The sequence below is a fragment of the Sander vitreus genome, unplaced genomic scaffold (assembly GCF_031162955.1).
Source record: "Sander vitreus isolate 19-12246 unplaced genomic scaffold, sanVit1 ctg315_0, whole genome shotgun sequence".
Classification (NCBI taxonomy): domain Eukaryota; kingdom Metazoa; phylum Chordata; class Actinopteri; order Perciformes; family Percidae; genus Sander; species Sander vitreus.
In genome coordinates, this window is record NW_027595464.1 from 44,544 (window position 1) to 62,500 (window position 17,957).

Here is a 17,957-nt window from a genome sequence, read left to right on the forward strand (position 1 = left end):
CACTTTGTTATTCTCAAGTATGGCTGAAACAAACAACAACGATGGCGATATAAAACAAACAAACCTGGGAAGGGTGCGTCTGCAAATGACCGATCAATGATGGCTAAAATATATATTTTTTTAAATAACACACTTTACGACGACGTGTTCTCGCCCTGGGAAGACCTAATGAAATATGTAAACATATGTCTGGTATATAAAGTCACCCACAACCTAGCTCCACCGCTACTTGTTGCCTATATCAACAGAAGATCAGACACTGCTCGAGTCACAAGGGGCATCCTCAAGAGGAGACGGTGTTATTCCGCTGCGGAAAAGGTTCTTGTAGTCAGTCAGCCTGGTCCATCAGAGGGTCAAGAGAGTGGAACTCAATCCCAAACCACAGACAGTTAAACACATACCGTACTTTCCAGACTATAAGTCGCTCCGGAGTATAAGTTGCATCAATCAAAGAATGCGTCAACAGCAGCCAGAACAAGGGGCTGAATACGGTGTCTCTATGTTAACGTAACACATTAACAGTTATTAAACTACCCAACAGCCCCCAGAACAAGGGGCTGAATACGGTAGGTGTCCTCTACGTTAACGTAACACATTAACAGTTATTAAACTCCACAGCAGCCCCCCAGAACAAGGAGCTGAATACGGTAGGTGTCCTCTACGTTAACGTAACACATTAACAGTTATTAAACTACCCAACAGCCCCCAGAACAAGGGGCTGAATACGGTAGGTGTCCTCTACGTTAACGTAACACATTAACAGTTATTAAACTACCCAACAGCCCCCAGAACAAGGGGCTGAATACGGTAGGTGTCCTCTATGTTAACGTAACAGCTCTGTTGACGAGCCTCTCCCAGCAGCACGTTGTTCAAGCCCCCATCTGTGGACTCCTTCCTCCAGCTCTGGCCATCTGGATTTCAGCGACTAGCTTTCTTTGTTTTCTTCATTGCAGTAAGACTAACCTTTTCTCCAGTCCCTCACAAGTTTCTCTCTCACTCCAAACTCTCCTTCTGCTGCTCGATTACCGTTTTCGGCTGCGTGTTTTACTACCTGCATTCTCCTGCAGCTTCTTTTCTTTCTCAGTTGTCTTTAGGAGCAGCATATAGTCGTCACGAGCCTAGAGCGCCTCTCGCGGCTGTAGACGGTGATGTTTTCAGCATGAAATAACATTTAAAACATGTTACATTATATATATTTTGATATATAAGTCACACCTGACTATAAGTCGCAAGACCAGCCAAAGAATGAAGAAAAGTGAGACTTATAGTCCAAAAAATACTGTAGTTTAAAAACAGCTTCTACATGTGAATTTCATGTGAAGAAAGAGTTGCACCAACAGACCTTAGACGGCAGGAAGAGCGTGTAGAGCGGCTCTCCGAAGCGTTTGACGATGGTGATCAGGTCCGATCGGCTGTCCTCGTCTGTCGGAGCCGGAGAGAAACTCAACACCCGGGAACTCTGGGAGGACAAGCACTTTGTTTAACTCCTGCAGAGGGCAACATCAGGCTTCATCTTTATTGGCCCAAAAGGGGAAATTATTTGTGTGGACCTCTTCGCTCGCACACAGACACACAGACAGACACAGTGACGCGCACACACACAGACGCACACAGTGACGCGCACACACACACACACACAGACACACAGTGACACACAGTGACGCACACACACAGACGCACACAGACACGCACACACACACACACAGACGCACACAGTGACACACAGACAGACACAGTGACGCACACACACAGACACACAGAGAGAGAGGGAATCTAACATAGGGGTGTACTGACTTATGCCCCCTGTATTTTAAGGAAGAACATTTATTTATTTACGATACATTATTCATTCACAAAGAAAATTGGTGTCCTTAAAAGTTGGATTTTTCCTCATTTTTTAATTAAGGCATTAAGATCATTTTCCTAAAGATGATTTTTTTTATTCCTCTTTTTAGTCAACTTTAGCATGGGTGTCCTCATTTGTTCACATGGCTGTATCTAAACTTACAATGTATAAACTACAGCTGCTCATTTAAAAAAATAATAATCAGGATTATTTTGGTCAATATTGAAATCCGGATTATTTACGCGTTGACTTCCATATATTCCAACTTTTACCCCCAAATTATTCCTGACTGATAAGACCCAATCAGGAGGGGAAGACTGGCGTCCGAGTGCCGTTTGTGTCCGTCCAGACTACCAAGCAACCTCGGAGACTTTGGAGAAAGAACAATGGAGGACAGTAAGAGCAGGGATGTATTATCTTGGAGCGAAGACAAAGTGGAACTGGTACTGAAAGGTCTGGAAGATACCGAACTGATTAAAACTGACTGACGCATCAGAGACAGACAGACAGAGAGAGAGACACAGACAGACAGACACAGACAGAGAGAGAGACAGAGACAGACAGACAGAGAGCGACAGACCGACAGACACAGACAGAGAGAGAGACAGACAGACAGAGAGCGACAGACAGACAGTGAGAGACAGACAGACAGAGAGAGAGAGAGACCGACAGAGACACACACAGACAGACAGAGACACAGACAGACAGACTCTAGACAGACAGGTAGACAGACAGGTAGACAGACAGACAGACAGACAGACAGACAGACAGGCAGGCAGGCAGAGGGTTAACAGTCAACGGTCTGGGTGACGAGGGGCTTGAATCTGCCCTTGTGTTGCCTCAGTGTTTCAGTCATCATAAAGGAAGCGCTGTGGTTGGTTGATGAATATCTACCTGGAGGAAGTTGAAGGTGTGGGAGACGCTGAACTCCATCAGCTCTCCGTTCACAGTTGGAGGATAGTTGGCGTGGAACTTCACCAAGTCCTTGGCCTGATCGACAGAGCCCAGCTCCACAAACGCCTGCAGGGTTCACCACAGGTTGATTAGAGACATTTGTCACAGCAGACATGTTGACATGTCATAGTAGGAACAGCACAGGTGTATTCAAACCCAGTAATGATGGCTGCATTCCACTTAGGAGAGGCCCTGGTATTGAGCATGCTGACTCACTGAAATAGCTTCCTGGGACACTAGATGGAACTGAGCCATCGTTAAGGTGATCAATCTCAGCTGTGCTCTTCCTACTATGACAGGTCAACATGTCTGCTGTGAAAGAGGTCCATAAACAGGGTACCAGAGTCAGGATTCACTGAGCTGCATGTGTGTCTGAAGGGGGGGGAATTCTTACCAGAGTCCAATCAATCTTCATTTGAATGATCCAATATCAATATATTAAATCCTAAACCCTCCTGTTGTCCTCGGGTCGAATTTGACCCATTTTCTATATCAGAAAGGGTTTTCTTTCTACCCAATTGTTAAAGAAAAGTAACGTGGATGGTTCTCTACAATGCTCTTCACAAGTTAAATAAATGATCAGTTCCCTACTTTCATTGCATTTGGTTGTTTTATTCAATTTACCGTATTTTCTGGACTATAAGTCGCTCCGGAGTATAAGTCGCATCAGTCAAAAAATGCGTCATGAAGAGGAAAAAAACATATAAGTCACACTGGACTATAAGTGGCATTTATTTAAAAATGTATTTCACAAAATCCAAGACCAAGAACAGACATTTAATCTGGAAAGGCAAGTTATTAAACTCCACAACAGCCCCCAGAACAAGGGGCTGAATACGGTAGGTGTCCTCTATGTTAACGTAACACATTAACAGTTATTAAACTACCCAACAGCCCCCAGAACAAGGGGCTGAATACGGTAGGTGTCCTCTATGTTAACGTAACACATTAACAGTTATTAAACTACCCAACAGCCCCCAGAACAAGGGGCTGAATACGGTAGGTGTCCTCTATGTTAACGTAACACATTAACAGTTATTAAACTCCACAACAGCAGCCAGAACAAGGAGCTGAATACGGTAGGTGTCCTCTATGTTAACGTAACGTAACGGCACTGTTGACGAGCCTCTCCCAGCAGCACGTTGTTCAAGCACCCATCTGTGGACTCCTTCCTCCAGCTCTGGCCATCTGGATTTCAGCGCGACTAGCTTTCTTTGTTTTCTTCATTGCAGTAAGACTAACCTTTTCTCCAGTCCCTCACAAGTTTCTCTCTCACTCCAAACTCTCCTTCTGCTGCTCGATTACCGTTTTCGGCTGCGTGTTTTACTACCTGCAGTCTCCTGCAGCTTCTTTTCTTTCTCAGTTGTCTTTAGGAGCAGCATATAGTCGTCACGAGCCTAGAGCGCCTCTCGCGGCTGTAGACGGTAATGTTTTCAGCATGAAATAACATTTAAAACATGTTACATTATATATATATATATATGTTGATATATAAGTCACACCTGACTATAAGTCGCAGGACCAGCCAAAGCATGAAAAAAAGTGTGACTTATAGTCCAGAAAATACAGTAACAGCATTTAGAGAGAAATAAAATGATAAAAGGACGTTGAAAAAAGTAAAAAAGGCGCTGAAAAAAATCGACAAAGACATCGGAAAAAGTGAGAAAAACTGGGTTCCTGGGTGGCCTAGTGGTAGAGCAAGCGCCCATATAAAGAGGATCAGTCCTTGACGCAGAAGTTGCGGGTTTGATTCCGACCTGAGGCACTTTCCCTGCATGTCATCCCCCCCCATCTCTCTCCCCCTTTTCATTTCTAAGCTGTCCTGTCACTAAAAGGCCTAAATGTCAGAAAAAGACGACCAAAACGTTGAAAAATGCAACAATACGTTGCGTGGTTGACGAGAAGACAACAGGAGGGTGAAGACAACAGGAGGCTGTGTGTTAAAGCTGGAGTGAAGATGTTGGTATCGTATGGAACTAGACGATAACCCTTGCCTTGTCTTCCATTGGACCGTGCACTTGTCGATGCTTTGGTCCCGTTTTTCTAGGCGCTTTTTTCAATGTTTTTGGCGTTTTTTTGCCGTCTTACACTTCTTTTCACTAACATGTATGAACACCACTAACACCAACTCATTACTAGTTTCACACTTTCTGGATTTCATGCTCAATAAACATAATTTATTAAGGAAATGATACCTAATCCTTGAGTTCAAAAAGCTGAAATTATGAATTATTTTGACTAATATTAAAAGGAAGGTCAACGTTCAGTCAGTGATTGGAGTGATTTACACCTCCAACACCTGAGAAGCCCCGTTGTTACTCTCTGCTCCTCACCACGGGGCTCCTCAGGTGTGTAAATCACTCCGCCCAAGTAGCAGTGCTTCGCCTTCTGAGAATATAGTTCCCAGTATGTATACGGTTAGAAGATGGCTGTGTGTCATGTGACCTTGTTATTTGTTCACGCTGTGACTCTACAAATCACAACATGTAAACAGGAACATGTTGGTGTTATTTTGTCACTTATTGGGAGCAGTAGGCTAGATGGAGCCAGTTACCTCCAGGATCTGTGCTAAGCTAGGCTAGATGGAGCCAGTTACCTCCAGGATCTGTGCTAAGCTAGGCTAGATGGAGCCGGTTACCTCCAGGATCTGTGCTAAGCTAGGCTAGATGGAGCCATTTACGTCCAGGATCTGTGCTAAGCTAGGCTAGATGGAGCCGGTTACCTCCAGGATCTGTGCTAAGCTAGGCTAGATGGAGCCATTTACGTCCAGGATCTGTGCTAAGCTAGGCTAGATGGAGCCCATTACCTCCAGGATCTGTGCTAAGCTAGGCTAGATGGAGCCAGTTACCTCCCAGATCTGTGCTAAGCTAGGCTAGGCTAGCTGGAGCAGGTTACCTCCAGGATCTGTGCTAAGCTAGGCTAGATGGAGCCAGTTACCTCCAGGTTCTGTGCTAAGCTAGGCTAGATGGAGCCAGTTACCTCCAGGTTTTGTGCTAAGCTAGGCTAGATGGAGCCAGTTACCTCCAGGATCTGTGCTAAGCTAGGCTAGGCTAGTTGGAGCAGGTTACCTCCAGGATCTGTGCTAAGCTAGGCTAGACTGGAGCTCAGTTACCTCCAGGATCTGTGCTAAGCTAGGCTAGATGGAGCCGGTTACCTCCAGGATCTGTGCTAAGCTAGGCTAGATGGAGCCAGTTACCTCCAGGATCTGTGCTAAGCTAGGCTAGGCTAGCTGGAGCAGGTTACCTCCAGGATCTGTGCTAAGCTAGGCTAGATGGAGCCGGTTACCTCCAGGTTCTGTGCTAAGCTAGGCTAGATGGAGCCAGTTACCTCCAGGGTTTTGTGCTAAGCTAGGCTAGATGGAGCCAGTTACCTCCAGGATCTGTGCTAAGCTAGGCTAGGGCTAGTTGGAGCAGGTTACCTCCAGGATCTGTGCTATGCTAGGCTAGCTGGAGCTGGTTACCTCCAGGATCTGTGCTAAGCTAGGCTAGATGGAGCCAGTTACCTCCAGGATCTATGCTAAGCTAGGCTAGATGGAGCCAGTTACCTCCAGGATCTGTGCTAAGCTAGGCTAGCTGGAGCCATTTACGTCCAGGATCTGTGCTAAGCTAGGCTAGATGGAGCCAGTTACCTCCAGGATCTGTGCTATGCTAGGCTAGATGGAGCCAGTTACCTCCAGGATCTGTGCTAAGCTAGGCTAGATGGAGCCAGTTACCTCCAGGATCTGTGCTAAGCTAGGCTAGATGGAGCCAGTTACCTCCAGGATCTGTGCTAAGCTAGGCTAGATGGAGCCAGTTACCTCCAGGATCTGTGCTAAGCTAGGCTAGCGGTGGGGGTGTCAGACAGAGACAACACGCACTGAGATGAGAAGGGTATGTCTGGACTTATCTAACTCTGGTGGATACGGGGAAAAGGACAAAGTCCCAATAAGTCGCCGTGTTCCTTTAAACACAAAAAACATATCGATCCAAAAGAAACATCAAGTAAATATTTCAACACACTAATTTTTAGGAGTGTTGAGGTGTTTTGTCGGATTCATGTGCAGCTGATTACAAACTGTTGCACGGTACAGTATGCGTGCTGTGTTACGCTGCTGTGTGAGGAACCAGGTGGACTCACCAGAGATGGAAACATGAGGATCTTGACGATCTTTCCGAACGGTTCCACCAGTTTCCTCAGGTACGCCTCGTCCACAGACTGAGCCGGGAACTTCACACACACCACTTTACCTTTCTCTGCCGTCTGACAGGACAGGACACACACACACACACACACACACACACACACACACACACAATGTATTATTGAAGAGTTCACGCAGCAGCAGATAAAGTTACCTTTAATGCCGTCTGACTTCTTGAGGAGTCTTTACCTTCTTTTGGGGTTTTTTATGTGGCTGTTCTGTTAAACACACAGAAAAACAACACGTTAGTGCAGAAAACAAGAAGGCCAATCGGACAAACACTGATAGAAAACAACAAGGTGTCTTTACTGGAGCTCTGATTGGCTGTCTGGGGCGGCTGGGCGGGTTTTTCGTCATCCTTCCTCTGCTCCGATTGGTTGTCGACGCTTAAATGACAGAACAGTTGTATTTAAGATTAGAGATGCACCAATTACAATTTTCTAGGCCGATTCTGATTTCTAACCACTTTACAGCACACAAATATTTATTTTCTATCTTTTCTTTAATAGAACATTTTACATTTTGCATAGAACATGAACAGATAATCTATCGCTATATAAAACTCTAAACTTCTGTATGAAAACAGCAATGCATGTATACAAAAGGCCGTCTATCAGCAGTGATTGCTAAGGTAGTTACACACCAACCAGACGGCCGACCGTCGGCAGTAAAGCCAGTCGGACTGATCAGTCGGGTCCCCGAGGTCCAAAAAGTGCCTCAGAAAGACGCCGACTTGAGCGTACGCTCTGCGCGTGCACGAAACGTAATACGTCTCCACAGCAGCAGGCGGCGCTGCTCTGTATTGTTTCCATTAACAGTCTGATTGTTTCCAGAAAATGAAAACCGGCAGCTGATTGGACGAACGCGCCACATGGTTCTTTTTTTCTCCAGAAACTCAAAGCCAGACCGTCGTGGCGTCTCGTTCAGAACACGATCTCATGTTGTCCTAAAACAGTTCACCGAAACGTGTTTCTGGAAACATCTGAAGAGAGAAACAGGCCGTGCAGCTGCTGAATCTGTCTTCATTTCACATCAACAAAGGTCAGTTTGAAAGGTTTTCATCAGACTTTGAGAGACTCATCCTCATCATCATCATCATCATCATCATCACGCGTGCCACCCGGCGGAAAGTGGAGATCGCGTGTGTGCGTCCTTGAGAACTGTAAGTTGTATAGCTGATGTCAGTTCATTGTTAGCTGGTGATTTAGTTTTGCGTTCTTCACCTGCTAGCTAGGTTGCACGTGGCTGTTGATTCGATATAATGGCAATTGTTGAACGTTTGTATTTTAGGTGCATTATTTACATGCTACAGTAGTTACACTGCATTAAGATAATGTCGTTATAGTAGGTTTTATATATGTGGGTTCAAACATCATCTTTAGTTTTCTGTTTGTCTGTCATACATTTTCACTATTTAGAATGTATTACTGTATTGTATATATATATAATAATAATAATAATAATAATAATAATAATTCCTATGCATTGTGTATGGTAGCCTTCACAATGTTATTTATTTACAGCATTTGACCAGCATAAAATCAGCATATGTCAGACTGGCCAATCACGTGAAAATCAGCCAGTTGGGGTGGTGATGGCGCAGTGGATATGACACGTGTGGGAGACCTGGGTTCGATTCCCACTGCCATACATCAGCCAATGTGTCCCTGAGCAAGACACTTAACCCCTAGTTACTCCAGAGACGTGCGGCCTCTGACATGTAGTGTAATGTAATGTAATTCCGGTCAATCGGTGCATCTCTATTTAAGATGTTGATCTGTAATCTGAGCATCTCTTTATTAAACCTTGATACCAGTTCCTCCTTGTTAAATAGTGTTTAGTTATTACGTCCACAGTTTTTACAGACAGAGCACAGAGCATCAGTTTGTTGCGTTAGGTTGAAGTGACATGGGACACTGACCTGTTGATTGTCTCCATGCGACAGTCCCAGCTAGGAAACCTGCAGAAGAGACGGGACAGAGTGATGAACACACAAAAAATAAAATAAATCAGATTGTCTAAGGCTGCATCTCCAGCGCTACGTTTTGGTTTTTAAGCGTTTGAGTTTTGAGCCCAAAGTGATCTCAGTGCACCAAGAGGTTTAATCTCCAGTAGAAAAACTGATCTCTGTTTAAACTAACACGCCCAAAACCTCATATTTCATCATCATCCTGGTATACTGGGCATAAACAGGAGGCAGCGTGGAGACTCCGCCCACTGCTGGTAGTTAGGTAGGTAACGTTGGTCGCTTTAAGTCTCAGATCGTACCGATAAGTATCGTGACCGATAAGTATCATGACCGATAAGACCCAACCAGGAGGAGAAACGCTGGCGTCAGTTTTGGTGTTGCCAAAGGTCTCCGTTAGGAGACGTTGAGACTGCAATACAACCCCGCAGATTACCAACCAAAACGGGTCAGAAGTGTTTCCAAATGTCTCCGGTTTGGGGGCTCGGAAGTTAAAGCCCGAGCAAGAACAATCTTTGCTGAGTTGTGTTGGGGGCCATGATGTTGTGGCCCTCCCCTTTCCAGCTCGCTCCGTTAGTGGTGAAGGAGTTGGCTAAGGCTAACGCTAGCGATGCTAATGCTAAATATAAGCCGATAGTTGTCAGTCTCCCCTCTTGTTGCACATGCGCATGACATACGTCACGACCAAACGTTAGCGATTGGTTACGGCAGATCCAGAGTGGCTCTGGGCAGATCCAATAGTTTTAAACTTCAACAGAGTACCCGCCTTCAGGGAAGTTAACACTGGTCAATGGAGAGTGGCCAGACTCTCTGGACCAATGAAATGGACCAGAGTCTAGTAGGACCAGGCTAGTGGACCAGAGTCTGGTAGGACCAGGCTAGTGGACCAGGGTCTGGTAGGACCAGTCTAATGCACCAGAGTCTGGTAGGACCAGTCTAATGCACCAGAGTCTGGTAGGACCAGGCTAATGTACCAGAGTCTGGTAGGACCAGTCTAATGCACCAGAGTCTGGTAGGACCAGGCTAGTGTACCAGAGTCTGGTAGGACCAGGTTAATGGACCAGAGTCTGGTAGGACCAGGCTAGTGTACCAGAGTCTGGTAGGACCAGGCTAATGCACCAGAGTCTGGTAGGACCAGGCTAATGCACTAGAGTCTGGTAGGACCAGGCTAGTGTACCAGAGTCTGGTAGGACCAGGTTAATGGACCAGAGTCTGGTAGGACCAGGTTAATGGACCAGAGTCTGGTAGAACCAGGCTAATGCACCAGAGTCTGGTAGGACCAGGCTAATGCACCAGAGTCTGGTAGGACCAGGTTAATGGACCAGAGTCTGGTAGGACCAGGCTAGTGTACCAGGGTCTGGTAGGACCAGGTTAATGGACAAGAGTCTGGTAGGACCAGGTTAATGGACCAGAGTCTGGTAGGACCAGGTTAATGGACCAGAGTCTGGTAGGACCAGGCTAGTGTACCAGGGTCTGGTAGGACCAGGCTAGATCAGTCTTGGATGATCTGGTGCTTCCTGCTATCAGTCTGGGTCTTGTATGGTTTCGTCTGTATCATCTTTATGAGTTCTGAATTTTGTTTTAATGTACAGTATGCATCTATTGTTGAGTTTGTGTCCTGTTCCGTCTCTTATGTATTGGTTGCTGAGTTTTATGTATTTTAAAAGGCCGATAGGGACGGGCACTGCAAAATAACTCTGGCTATATAAATGTGGTTTATGCTACATACTTGTCCCTAAAATAAAATAAATCAGGGGATGCTTTAAGCTGGGCGGGAGTTTCCATCTCTTTGACCCTGTGTTTTCACCTTATTAATTTAAAAGTCCTATGACATGCTGCTTTTTGGATGCTTTTATATAGACCTTAGTGGTCCCCTAATACTGTATCTGAAGTCTCTTTTATATAGACCTTAGTGGTCCCCTAATACTGTATCTGAAGTCTCTTTTATATAGACCTTAGTGGTCCCCTAATACTGTATCTGAAGTCTCTTTTATATAGGCCTTAGTGGTCCCCCTAATACTGTATCTGAAGTCTCTTTTATATAGACCTTAGTGGTCCCCTAATACTGTATCTGAAGTCTCTTTTATATAGACCTTAGTGGTCCCCTAATACTGTATCTGAAGTGTCTTTTATAGAGCCAGTCCCACAATGAGCTTTCTTTGGGACGTCCCATTTCTGTGTCTGTAGCTTTAAATGCTATTGAGGAGGAGAGAGGGGGGGGCCAAGGTGGAGGGTGGGGGTGTGGTCTTGACCAACTGCCACTTTGCTTGTTTGTAAGCCATGATGTCTCTCTCTCTCTCTCATGGTTGGGCCAAATTCTCTGGTTGGGCAAAGCAGAGAAAGGGGAGGTAACCTTTCCCCTTATGACGTCATAAAGGGAAGATTCCATATCGGCCCATCTGAGCTTTCATTTTCTCAAAGGCAGAGCAGGATACTCAGGGCTCGGTTTACACCTATCACCATTTCTAGCCACTGGGGGACCATAGGCAGGCTGGGGGGACGCATATTAATGTTAGAAAAACCTCATGAAGTGCCATGGGACCTTTAACATTTTGGTCACCTAAAAATATACTTAAAAGACACTCGAAGGGGTCAGCTGCCGGCTTTGCAGCTCTGCAGAGAGGAACTTACTGCTGCAGCAGGTTAAGCTGTCCGTCTGCATGGTGAGGCCCGTTTATATGTTTCTCCCACACCTGAAACAAAACAAGAAGCAGCAACATGAATAAATCGGTCTCACTCGACTTGCTTCTGACAGCTGCAGCCCCCCCATCAGACTCTGTAAACAGAGAGGTTTCGAGGAGCAGGTCAGGACAGGTGTACTTACCTTCTTGGACATCACAGTGATATCACACAGAGCGCACGAGTAAGGGAACGTTGGCGGGGACGCCCCGTGGAAGTCCAGAGCTTCTTTCTTGGAGGGCATGGAGGCGGCGGTCCGGCTGCTGCTGCTGGCGCTGGCGCTGTGGATGGAAGGAGTCTCAGACTGATGGGGAGGTTTCGGACGCTGCTCTTCAGGAGGCAGAGCCGGGCCCGGCTGAGAGAAACGGGAAGGACGAGTTCTCTTGTCTCGCCCCGCTGCTGAGCTGAAAGAGGGTGGACCCTGAGAGGAAACTGCACCAGCGTCTGTGCCAGTCTTACCATAATCAGACAGCAACGGTCTGTGGTCGTAGTCCAGAAGAGGCACTGGAGCCCTGTCTGAACCTGTCCTGATATACTCAGAAAGCCCTGGTCTAAGGTTGTAGTCTTGAGAGGAAACTGGGCCGGCGTCTCTGCCTGTCTTACCATAAGAGGGTCCAGAACTAAAGTTGAAGGCCAGAAGGGAAACTGGAGCGCCATCTCTGCCCATCTGGCCGTAAACGGAGGGGCCTGGTCTGTGCTGGAAGTCCTGAGAGGAAACTGAACTGTTGTCTCTGCCGGAGTGGCCAAACTCAGGCGGTCCCGGGCTAAAGTTGTAGTCTAGAAGGGAAACTGGAGTGGGATCTTTACCCTTCTTACTGTAGTCAGAGGATCCTGGTCTAGGATTGTAATCTTGAGAGGAAACTAGACCGTAGTCTCTGCCGGTCTGGCCAAACTCAGAAGTTCCCGAGCTAAGGTTGTAGTCTAGAAGCGACACTGGAGCGGCATCTTTACCTGTCTGGTTATAATCAGAGAGTCCTGCTCTGTGTTGGAAGTCTTGAGAGGAAACCGGACTATAGTCTCTAACCGTCTGGCTGTACCCGAAGGGTCCGGGTCTGTGTTGGAAGTCCACCACGTAGCTGGAGGACAACAATGACGATGGTGGGTCAGTTCTGCCGGAGCTGCCACCGGTCCTGGGATTCCCCCAGTGGTCCAGCGCCGACGACTCAGGGCCGGGTGTCTCTGGATCCAGCGGGTAGCGGGGCAGATGGCTGCGGGGGGGATTCCAATCGCCAGCGGTGCCAGCGGAAGAGGAGGGAGGGTTGACAGCAGGGAGGCGGGAAGAGCTGGAGGGATATGAGGAAGAGGAAGGAGAGGGAGCAGCGGAAGGGAAAGGTTTGATGGTTTCCCTCTTTCCTTTGACGTTGACGGGACCCCTCTTTCCTTTGATCTGCCTGAGGACCTGAGGCAGGGACTCGACGGTGAGGACGTCTTCGGGAAGCTCGGCCAGCAGAGCCAGGTCAGCGGGCTCCAGCCCACAGCTGCTCAGGATGCTGAGAGCGCCGTCCTGCGACCACGGAGCACCTCTAGAGGACGAGGACTCCCGAGGCGGCCTGGAAAAGTCACGCTCCGATGACGAGGCATGGTGGCGGTCTGAAGTGCCGTACGGTCTGTCACGTTCTGATGATGAAGCATGGCGACGGTCTGAGGAGCTGTACCGTCTGGGACCAGGTCTGAGATCGGAGTCAGAAGGCGGGCGTCTGTACGGGTTGTTGTTGTTGTGAGACATGGCGGGAGGAGAAACGCTCGGGGCGTTTCCTGCAGACAGAAGGTGTCAGGGAAGACAGGAGATGTAAAAATCGGACTTACAGTAACGTAAAAGCTTGCGGAGGATTCATGGCGAGAGGGAAAATCTCTGCTGAAAACATGAACACAGAGGAAGACGAGCTGCTCAGGGCTCTGGGAGCGAAGACGTACACAGGATGAGTGATCTTTGGAACATCTGAGACACGCAAAGAAAAATAGAGTTGATTGTATGAAATACTCCAAATAACCATCTTACCAACGTGTGTTACTTGCACTTTACTTAAGTACAGTTCTTTAGAAAGAATAGGCTCCTGCAGCCATATTGCAACGTAAACATTAATGCAGCAGGACTATTAATCCAGAAACATCAGAGAGAACAGCAGAACACTGACAGGGGACATTTTCCTGCAACTTACACATTTTTACTTCAGTAAAGTTCTGATTATGGGACTTATTTTCACACACACTCAGACGCACGCACACACACACACACACACACACACACACACACACACAGCCTGTTTTACGCACACACAGCCTGTTACACACACACACACAGCCTGTTTTACGCACACACAGCCTGTTACACACACACACACACACGCACGCACACACACACATACACAGCCTGTTTTACACGCGCGCGCGCGCACACACACACACACACACACACACACACACACACACACACACACAGCCTGTTGCACGCACGCACGCACGCAAGCAAGCAAGCGCACACACACACACACACACACAGCCTGTTACACGCGCGCGCGCACACACACACACACACACACACACACACACAGCCTGTTACACGCGCGCGCGCGCACGCACACACACACACACACACACACACACAAACACAAACAGTGTTTTACTGTATTTTTTGGGGGGTATTTTGTAATTTGGTGGTGTTGTACTTAATATCTGCAGTAAAGGATCAGAGTACTTCCCCCACCTCTGGTTTATTATTATTATTCATTATATAAATAGCAGCTTTGATGAATCTGCAGTCTTTCGTCTTTAACTAAAGGCTCACAGTAAACCTGCTATAACTATGAAAAGCTAATTAATCATTAAACCATCAATAGAAACATGTACGTGCTATGTGTCAAAAAGAACAGTATTTCCCTCTGACTTGTCGAGGAGATAAAAGTATAAAAACAGAGAACTTTTACTTGTAGTGGAGTGTTTTTACAGTGTGTAGTCATACTTTTACTGCAGTAAAACATATAAATGCACGGCTAAACACCGACAGAAACATACTTACCTTCAACTAAACACTCAGATTAAAGTGTAGATCAGAGAAGTGTCCAGTAGATCTCAGTCGGAGCTACTGTGTGAGTTCAAGGTAAACAAACTGTATGCAGGAAGCTAACAGCGTTAGCTTAGCGAGCTAACGTTAGCTAGCATCATCAACAACAGTTAGCTTGGCGGCTAACCAACCGACAGAGACATGTTTTCCACCGGTTCTTACCTTAAATTAAACTCCAAACTCTGTCGCGTTAAGCACGCAGTCACTTCAGAGAGAAACGTTGTTTTTGGCGAAGAGAAATGCAGAAAGGCGAGCTGTGGTTGACAAGCTAACTGCTAGCTGCTAGCTGCTAACTGACTGAAGCGTCCTTCAGGTCTTCTTTGATTTCTTGACGTTTGGTAACAGCGCGATGACGCATTTACGCCACCTGCTGCCGTGGAGGCGAACGTAATAAAATAAAAATAAAATAAAATAAAATAAAATAAAATAAAATAAAATAAAATAAAATAAAATAAAATAAAATAAAATAAAATAAAATAAAATAAAATAAAATAAAATAAAATAAAATAAAATAAAATAAAATAAAATAAAATAAAATGAAATAAAATAAAATAAAATAAAATAAAACAAAATAAAATTAAATTAAATTAAATTAAACTATACTGAAAAATATATAGCTGTATAGGCTACCTATAGCAAAAAGAAACAGGTACACATTTTTTGTTCCCTGTGCAATTAAAGCTTCATTTAAAAGCTTAAATGGAGTTTTTATTAGTGTCACGTTGGGCCTTCTCAGTGACACGCTCAGACAATCTCAGGATTTCATCAGACACGGTTTACTTTTTAATTGATGAAAGGGTTCTTAGTCAAGAACTGTGAACTGAACTCAAGAGAGAACAATACAACATTATTACAGTCACAGACGCACACACACACACACACACACACACACACACACACACAGAGAGACACACACAGAGACACACACAGACACAGACACACACACACAGAGACAGACACACACACACACACACACACACACACACACACACACACACACACACACACACACACACAGAGACACACACACAGACACACACAGAGACACACACACACACACACACACACACACACACACAGACACACAGAGAGACACACAGACACACACACACACACACACACACACACACACACACACACACACACACACACACACACACACACACACACAGACACACACACACAGACACACAGACACACAACACACGCACACACACACAAACGCATGCAAACACACACTCACAAACACACACACACACACACACACACACATTAGTCTTCATCGTCATGCAGTTCATCTTCACACCATCAGAGGGCGCCACGTCATTATAAATAAAGAGAAATGACCCTCATACAGTATAAATAATAATTTATGACATGGATTATTATCTTTCTCTGAGAATATGCCAGCTTTATTCTCAGTTTGTTTTCATCCTATCAGAGCCAGAGATGATCTGTTGTGTGAGAAACTCGTTATGTTGGAAGAAGCATTAGCATTAAACTCAGATTAGTGTAAATATTCTTCTTCTTCCAGGCTGTGTGGACATATGTCATGTAGTCAGTTAGAACAGCAGGTGGCGCTGTGGGACTATCATTCACAGCTGTGACATCTGACCTGGACACGTTAGTATCTTTGCTCTTTTATCTGATTCTCTCGAACGCTACAATGTATAACTGTTTATTTAATCCCAAAAAGGCGTTATGAGCTTTCTCTATATGCTGTATATACAGGATGTGTTCACTAACAGGTCCAGAACAAGAAACCATTGCAGTGAGCAGTGTTTGAAATGCACCAGACTGAAATCCATTCTGCTGTGAATGTGTGGTTATCAGCTCTATTACAGTTCTTCTCAATTGTTTACACACTAATCCTGCTACTTGAGACACAATGACCACAACATGCACCCCATGCACCAACCCCCTGAACCAATGTTGCTAAACTACAAGCACAATTCCTGCTTTACACTCCAATTGCACTTCTAAAACACACTTTTTTCAAAACACTACACACAATTCTCTGCATTTGGCACAATTTTCATGAAGAAAATCTCTTGTTTTCACATGCAAATATGCACCCTGACCCATCACATGGGCAAACACCTGTCAACCTGTTTTACAATTAGCAATCAGAGCTTTAGCATAAAAGGGCAACAGGTGAGCTCTTCTGTTTTGGAGATGTTTTTCTGCCTGGAGATGGAAAGTGTATGACCGAAATGCACAAACGTGTATCCCCCTTCTCCAAGCTATGGAAGACGCATGTGGAGATATAGCAGGTGATGCTTTTCATGGCTGGATTCACCATGTTGGGCCATATTTCCCCCGCTGCTTGGCCAGGGGAAACACTGCTTGTGATGTGGATGAGGTGCTGCGGCCAGACCCAAACACAAGAGAGGATGCAGCATCGTTGTATTTATGTTTTACTGTAACTGCATACAGTACACTCTTCTGTTGTTTTGTATGTAGACCAGTGTATGTGCAACGTTGTGTTGGTTGGGATGTACACTGTGTACATTGTTTTTGTGGGAAAATGTTGTATTTGTTACCGTGTATTTGTGTGTTTGAGTATAAAAACAATATTGTAACACACTTACAGTGGTGTGAAAAAGTGTTTGCCCCCTTCCTCATTTCCTGTTCCTTTGCATGTTTGTCACACTTAAGTGTTTCGGAACATCAAACCAATTTAAACAATAGTCAAGGACAACACAAGTAAACACAAAATGCAATTTGTAAATGAAGGTGTTTATTATTAAAGGTGAAAAAAAATCCAAACCATCATGGCCCTGTGTGAAAAAGTGATTGCCCCCTAAACCTAATAACTGGTTGGGCCACCCTTAGCAGCAACAACTGCAACCAAGCGTTTGCGATAACGTGCAATGAGGCTTTTACAGCGTCCTGGAAGAATTTTGGCCCACTCATCTTTGCAGAATTGTCCTAATTCAGTTACATTAGAGGGTTTTCGAGCATGAACGGCCTTTTTTAAGGTCATACCACAACATCTCAATAGGATTCAGGTCAGGACTTTGGCTAGGCCACTCCAAAGTCTTCATTTAGTTTTTTCTTCAGCCATTCGGTGGTCGACTTGCTGGTGTGTTTAGGATCATTGTCCTGCTGCAGAACCCAAGTTCGTTTCAGCTTGAGTACACGAACAGATGGTCGGACATTCTCCTTCAGGATCTCTTGGTAGACAGCAGAATTCATAGTTCCTTTTATCACGGCAAGTCTTCCAGGTCCTGAAGCAGCAAAACAGCCCCAGACCATCACACTACCACCA

General features: G+C 45.6%; 1 protein-coding gene across 4 annotated transcripts in view; it reads right to left on the bottom strand.

The window, feature by feature from the left end:
• The window catches only part of LOC144513679 (uncharacterized), a 29,612-nt gene extending 14,602 nt beyond the window's left edge, over positions 1 to 15,010 (bottom strand). For all 4 annotated transcript variants that reach the window (XM_078244855.1, XM_078244856.1, XM_078244854.1 and 1 more), the window contains exons 1-9: positions 14,849 to 15,010; positions 11,771 to 13,380; positions 11,578 to 11,639; positions 8,902 to 8,940; positions 7,290 to 7,366; positions 7,170 to 7,198; positions 6,917 to 7,039; positions 2,741 to 2,866; positions 1,343 to 1,459 (exon numbers count right to left, since the gene is read on the bottom strand). In XM_078244855.1, coding sequence (XP_078100981.1) covers positions 1,343 to 1,459; positions 2,741 to 2,866; positions 6,917 to 7,039; positions 7,170 to 7,198; positions 7,290 to 7,366; positions 8,902 to 8,940; positions 11,578 to 11,639; positions 11,771 to 13,351 — 2,154 coding nt within the window. In that variant the 5' untranslated portion in view covers positions 13,352 to 13,380; positions 14,849 to 15,010. The remainder of the gene's footprint in view (positions 1 to 1,342; positions 1,460 to 2,740; positions 2,867 to 6,916; positions 7,040 to 7,169; positions 7,199 to 7,289; positions 7,367 to 8,901; positions 8,941 to 11,577; positions 11,640 to 11,770; positions 13,381 to 14,848) is intronic.
• Positions 15,011 to 17,957: the final 2,947 nt, after the last annotated feature.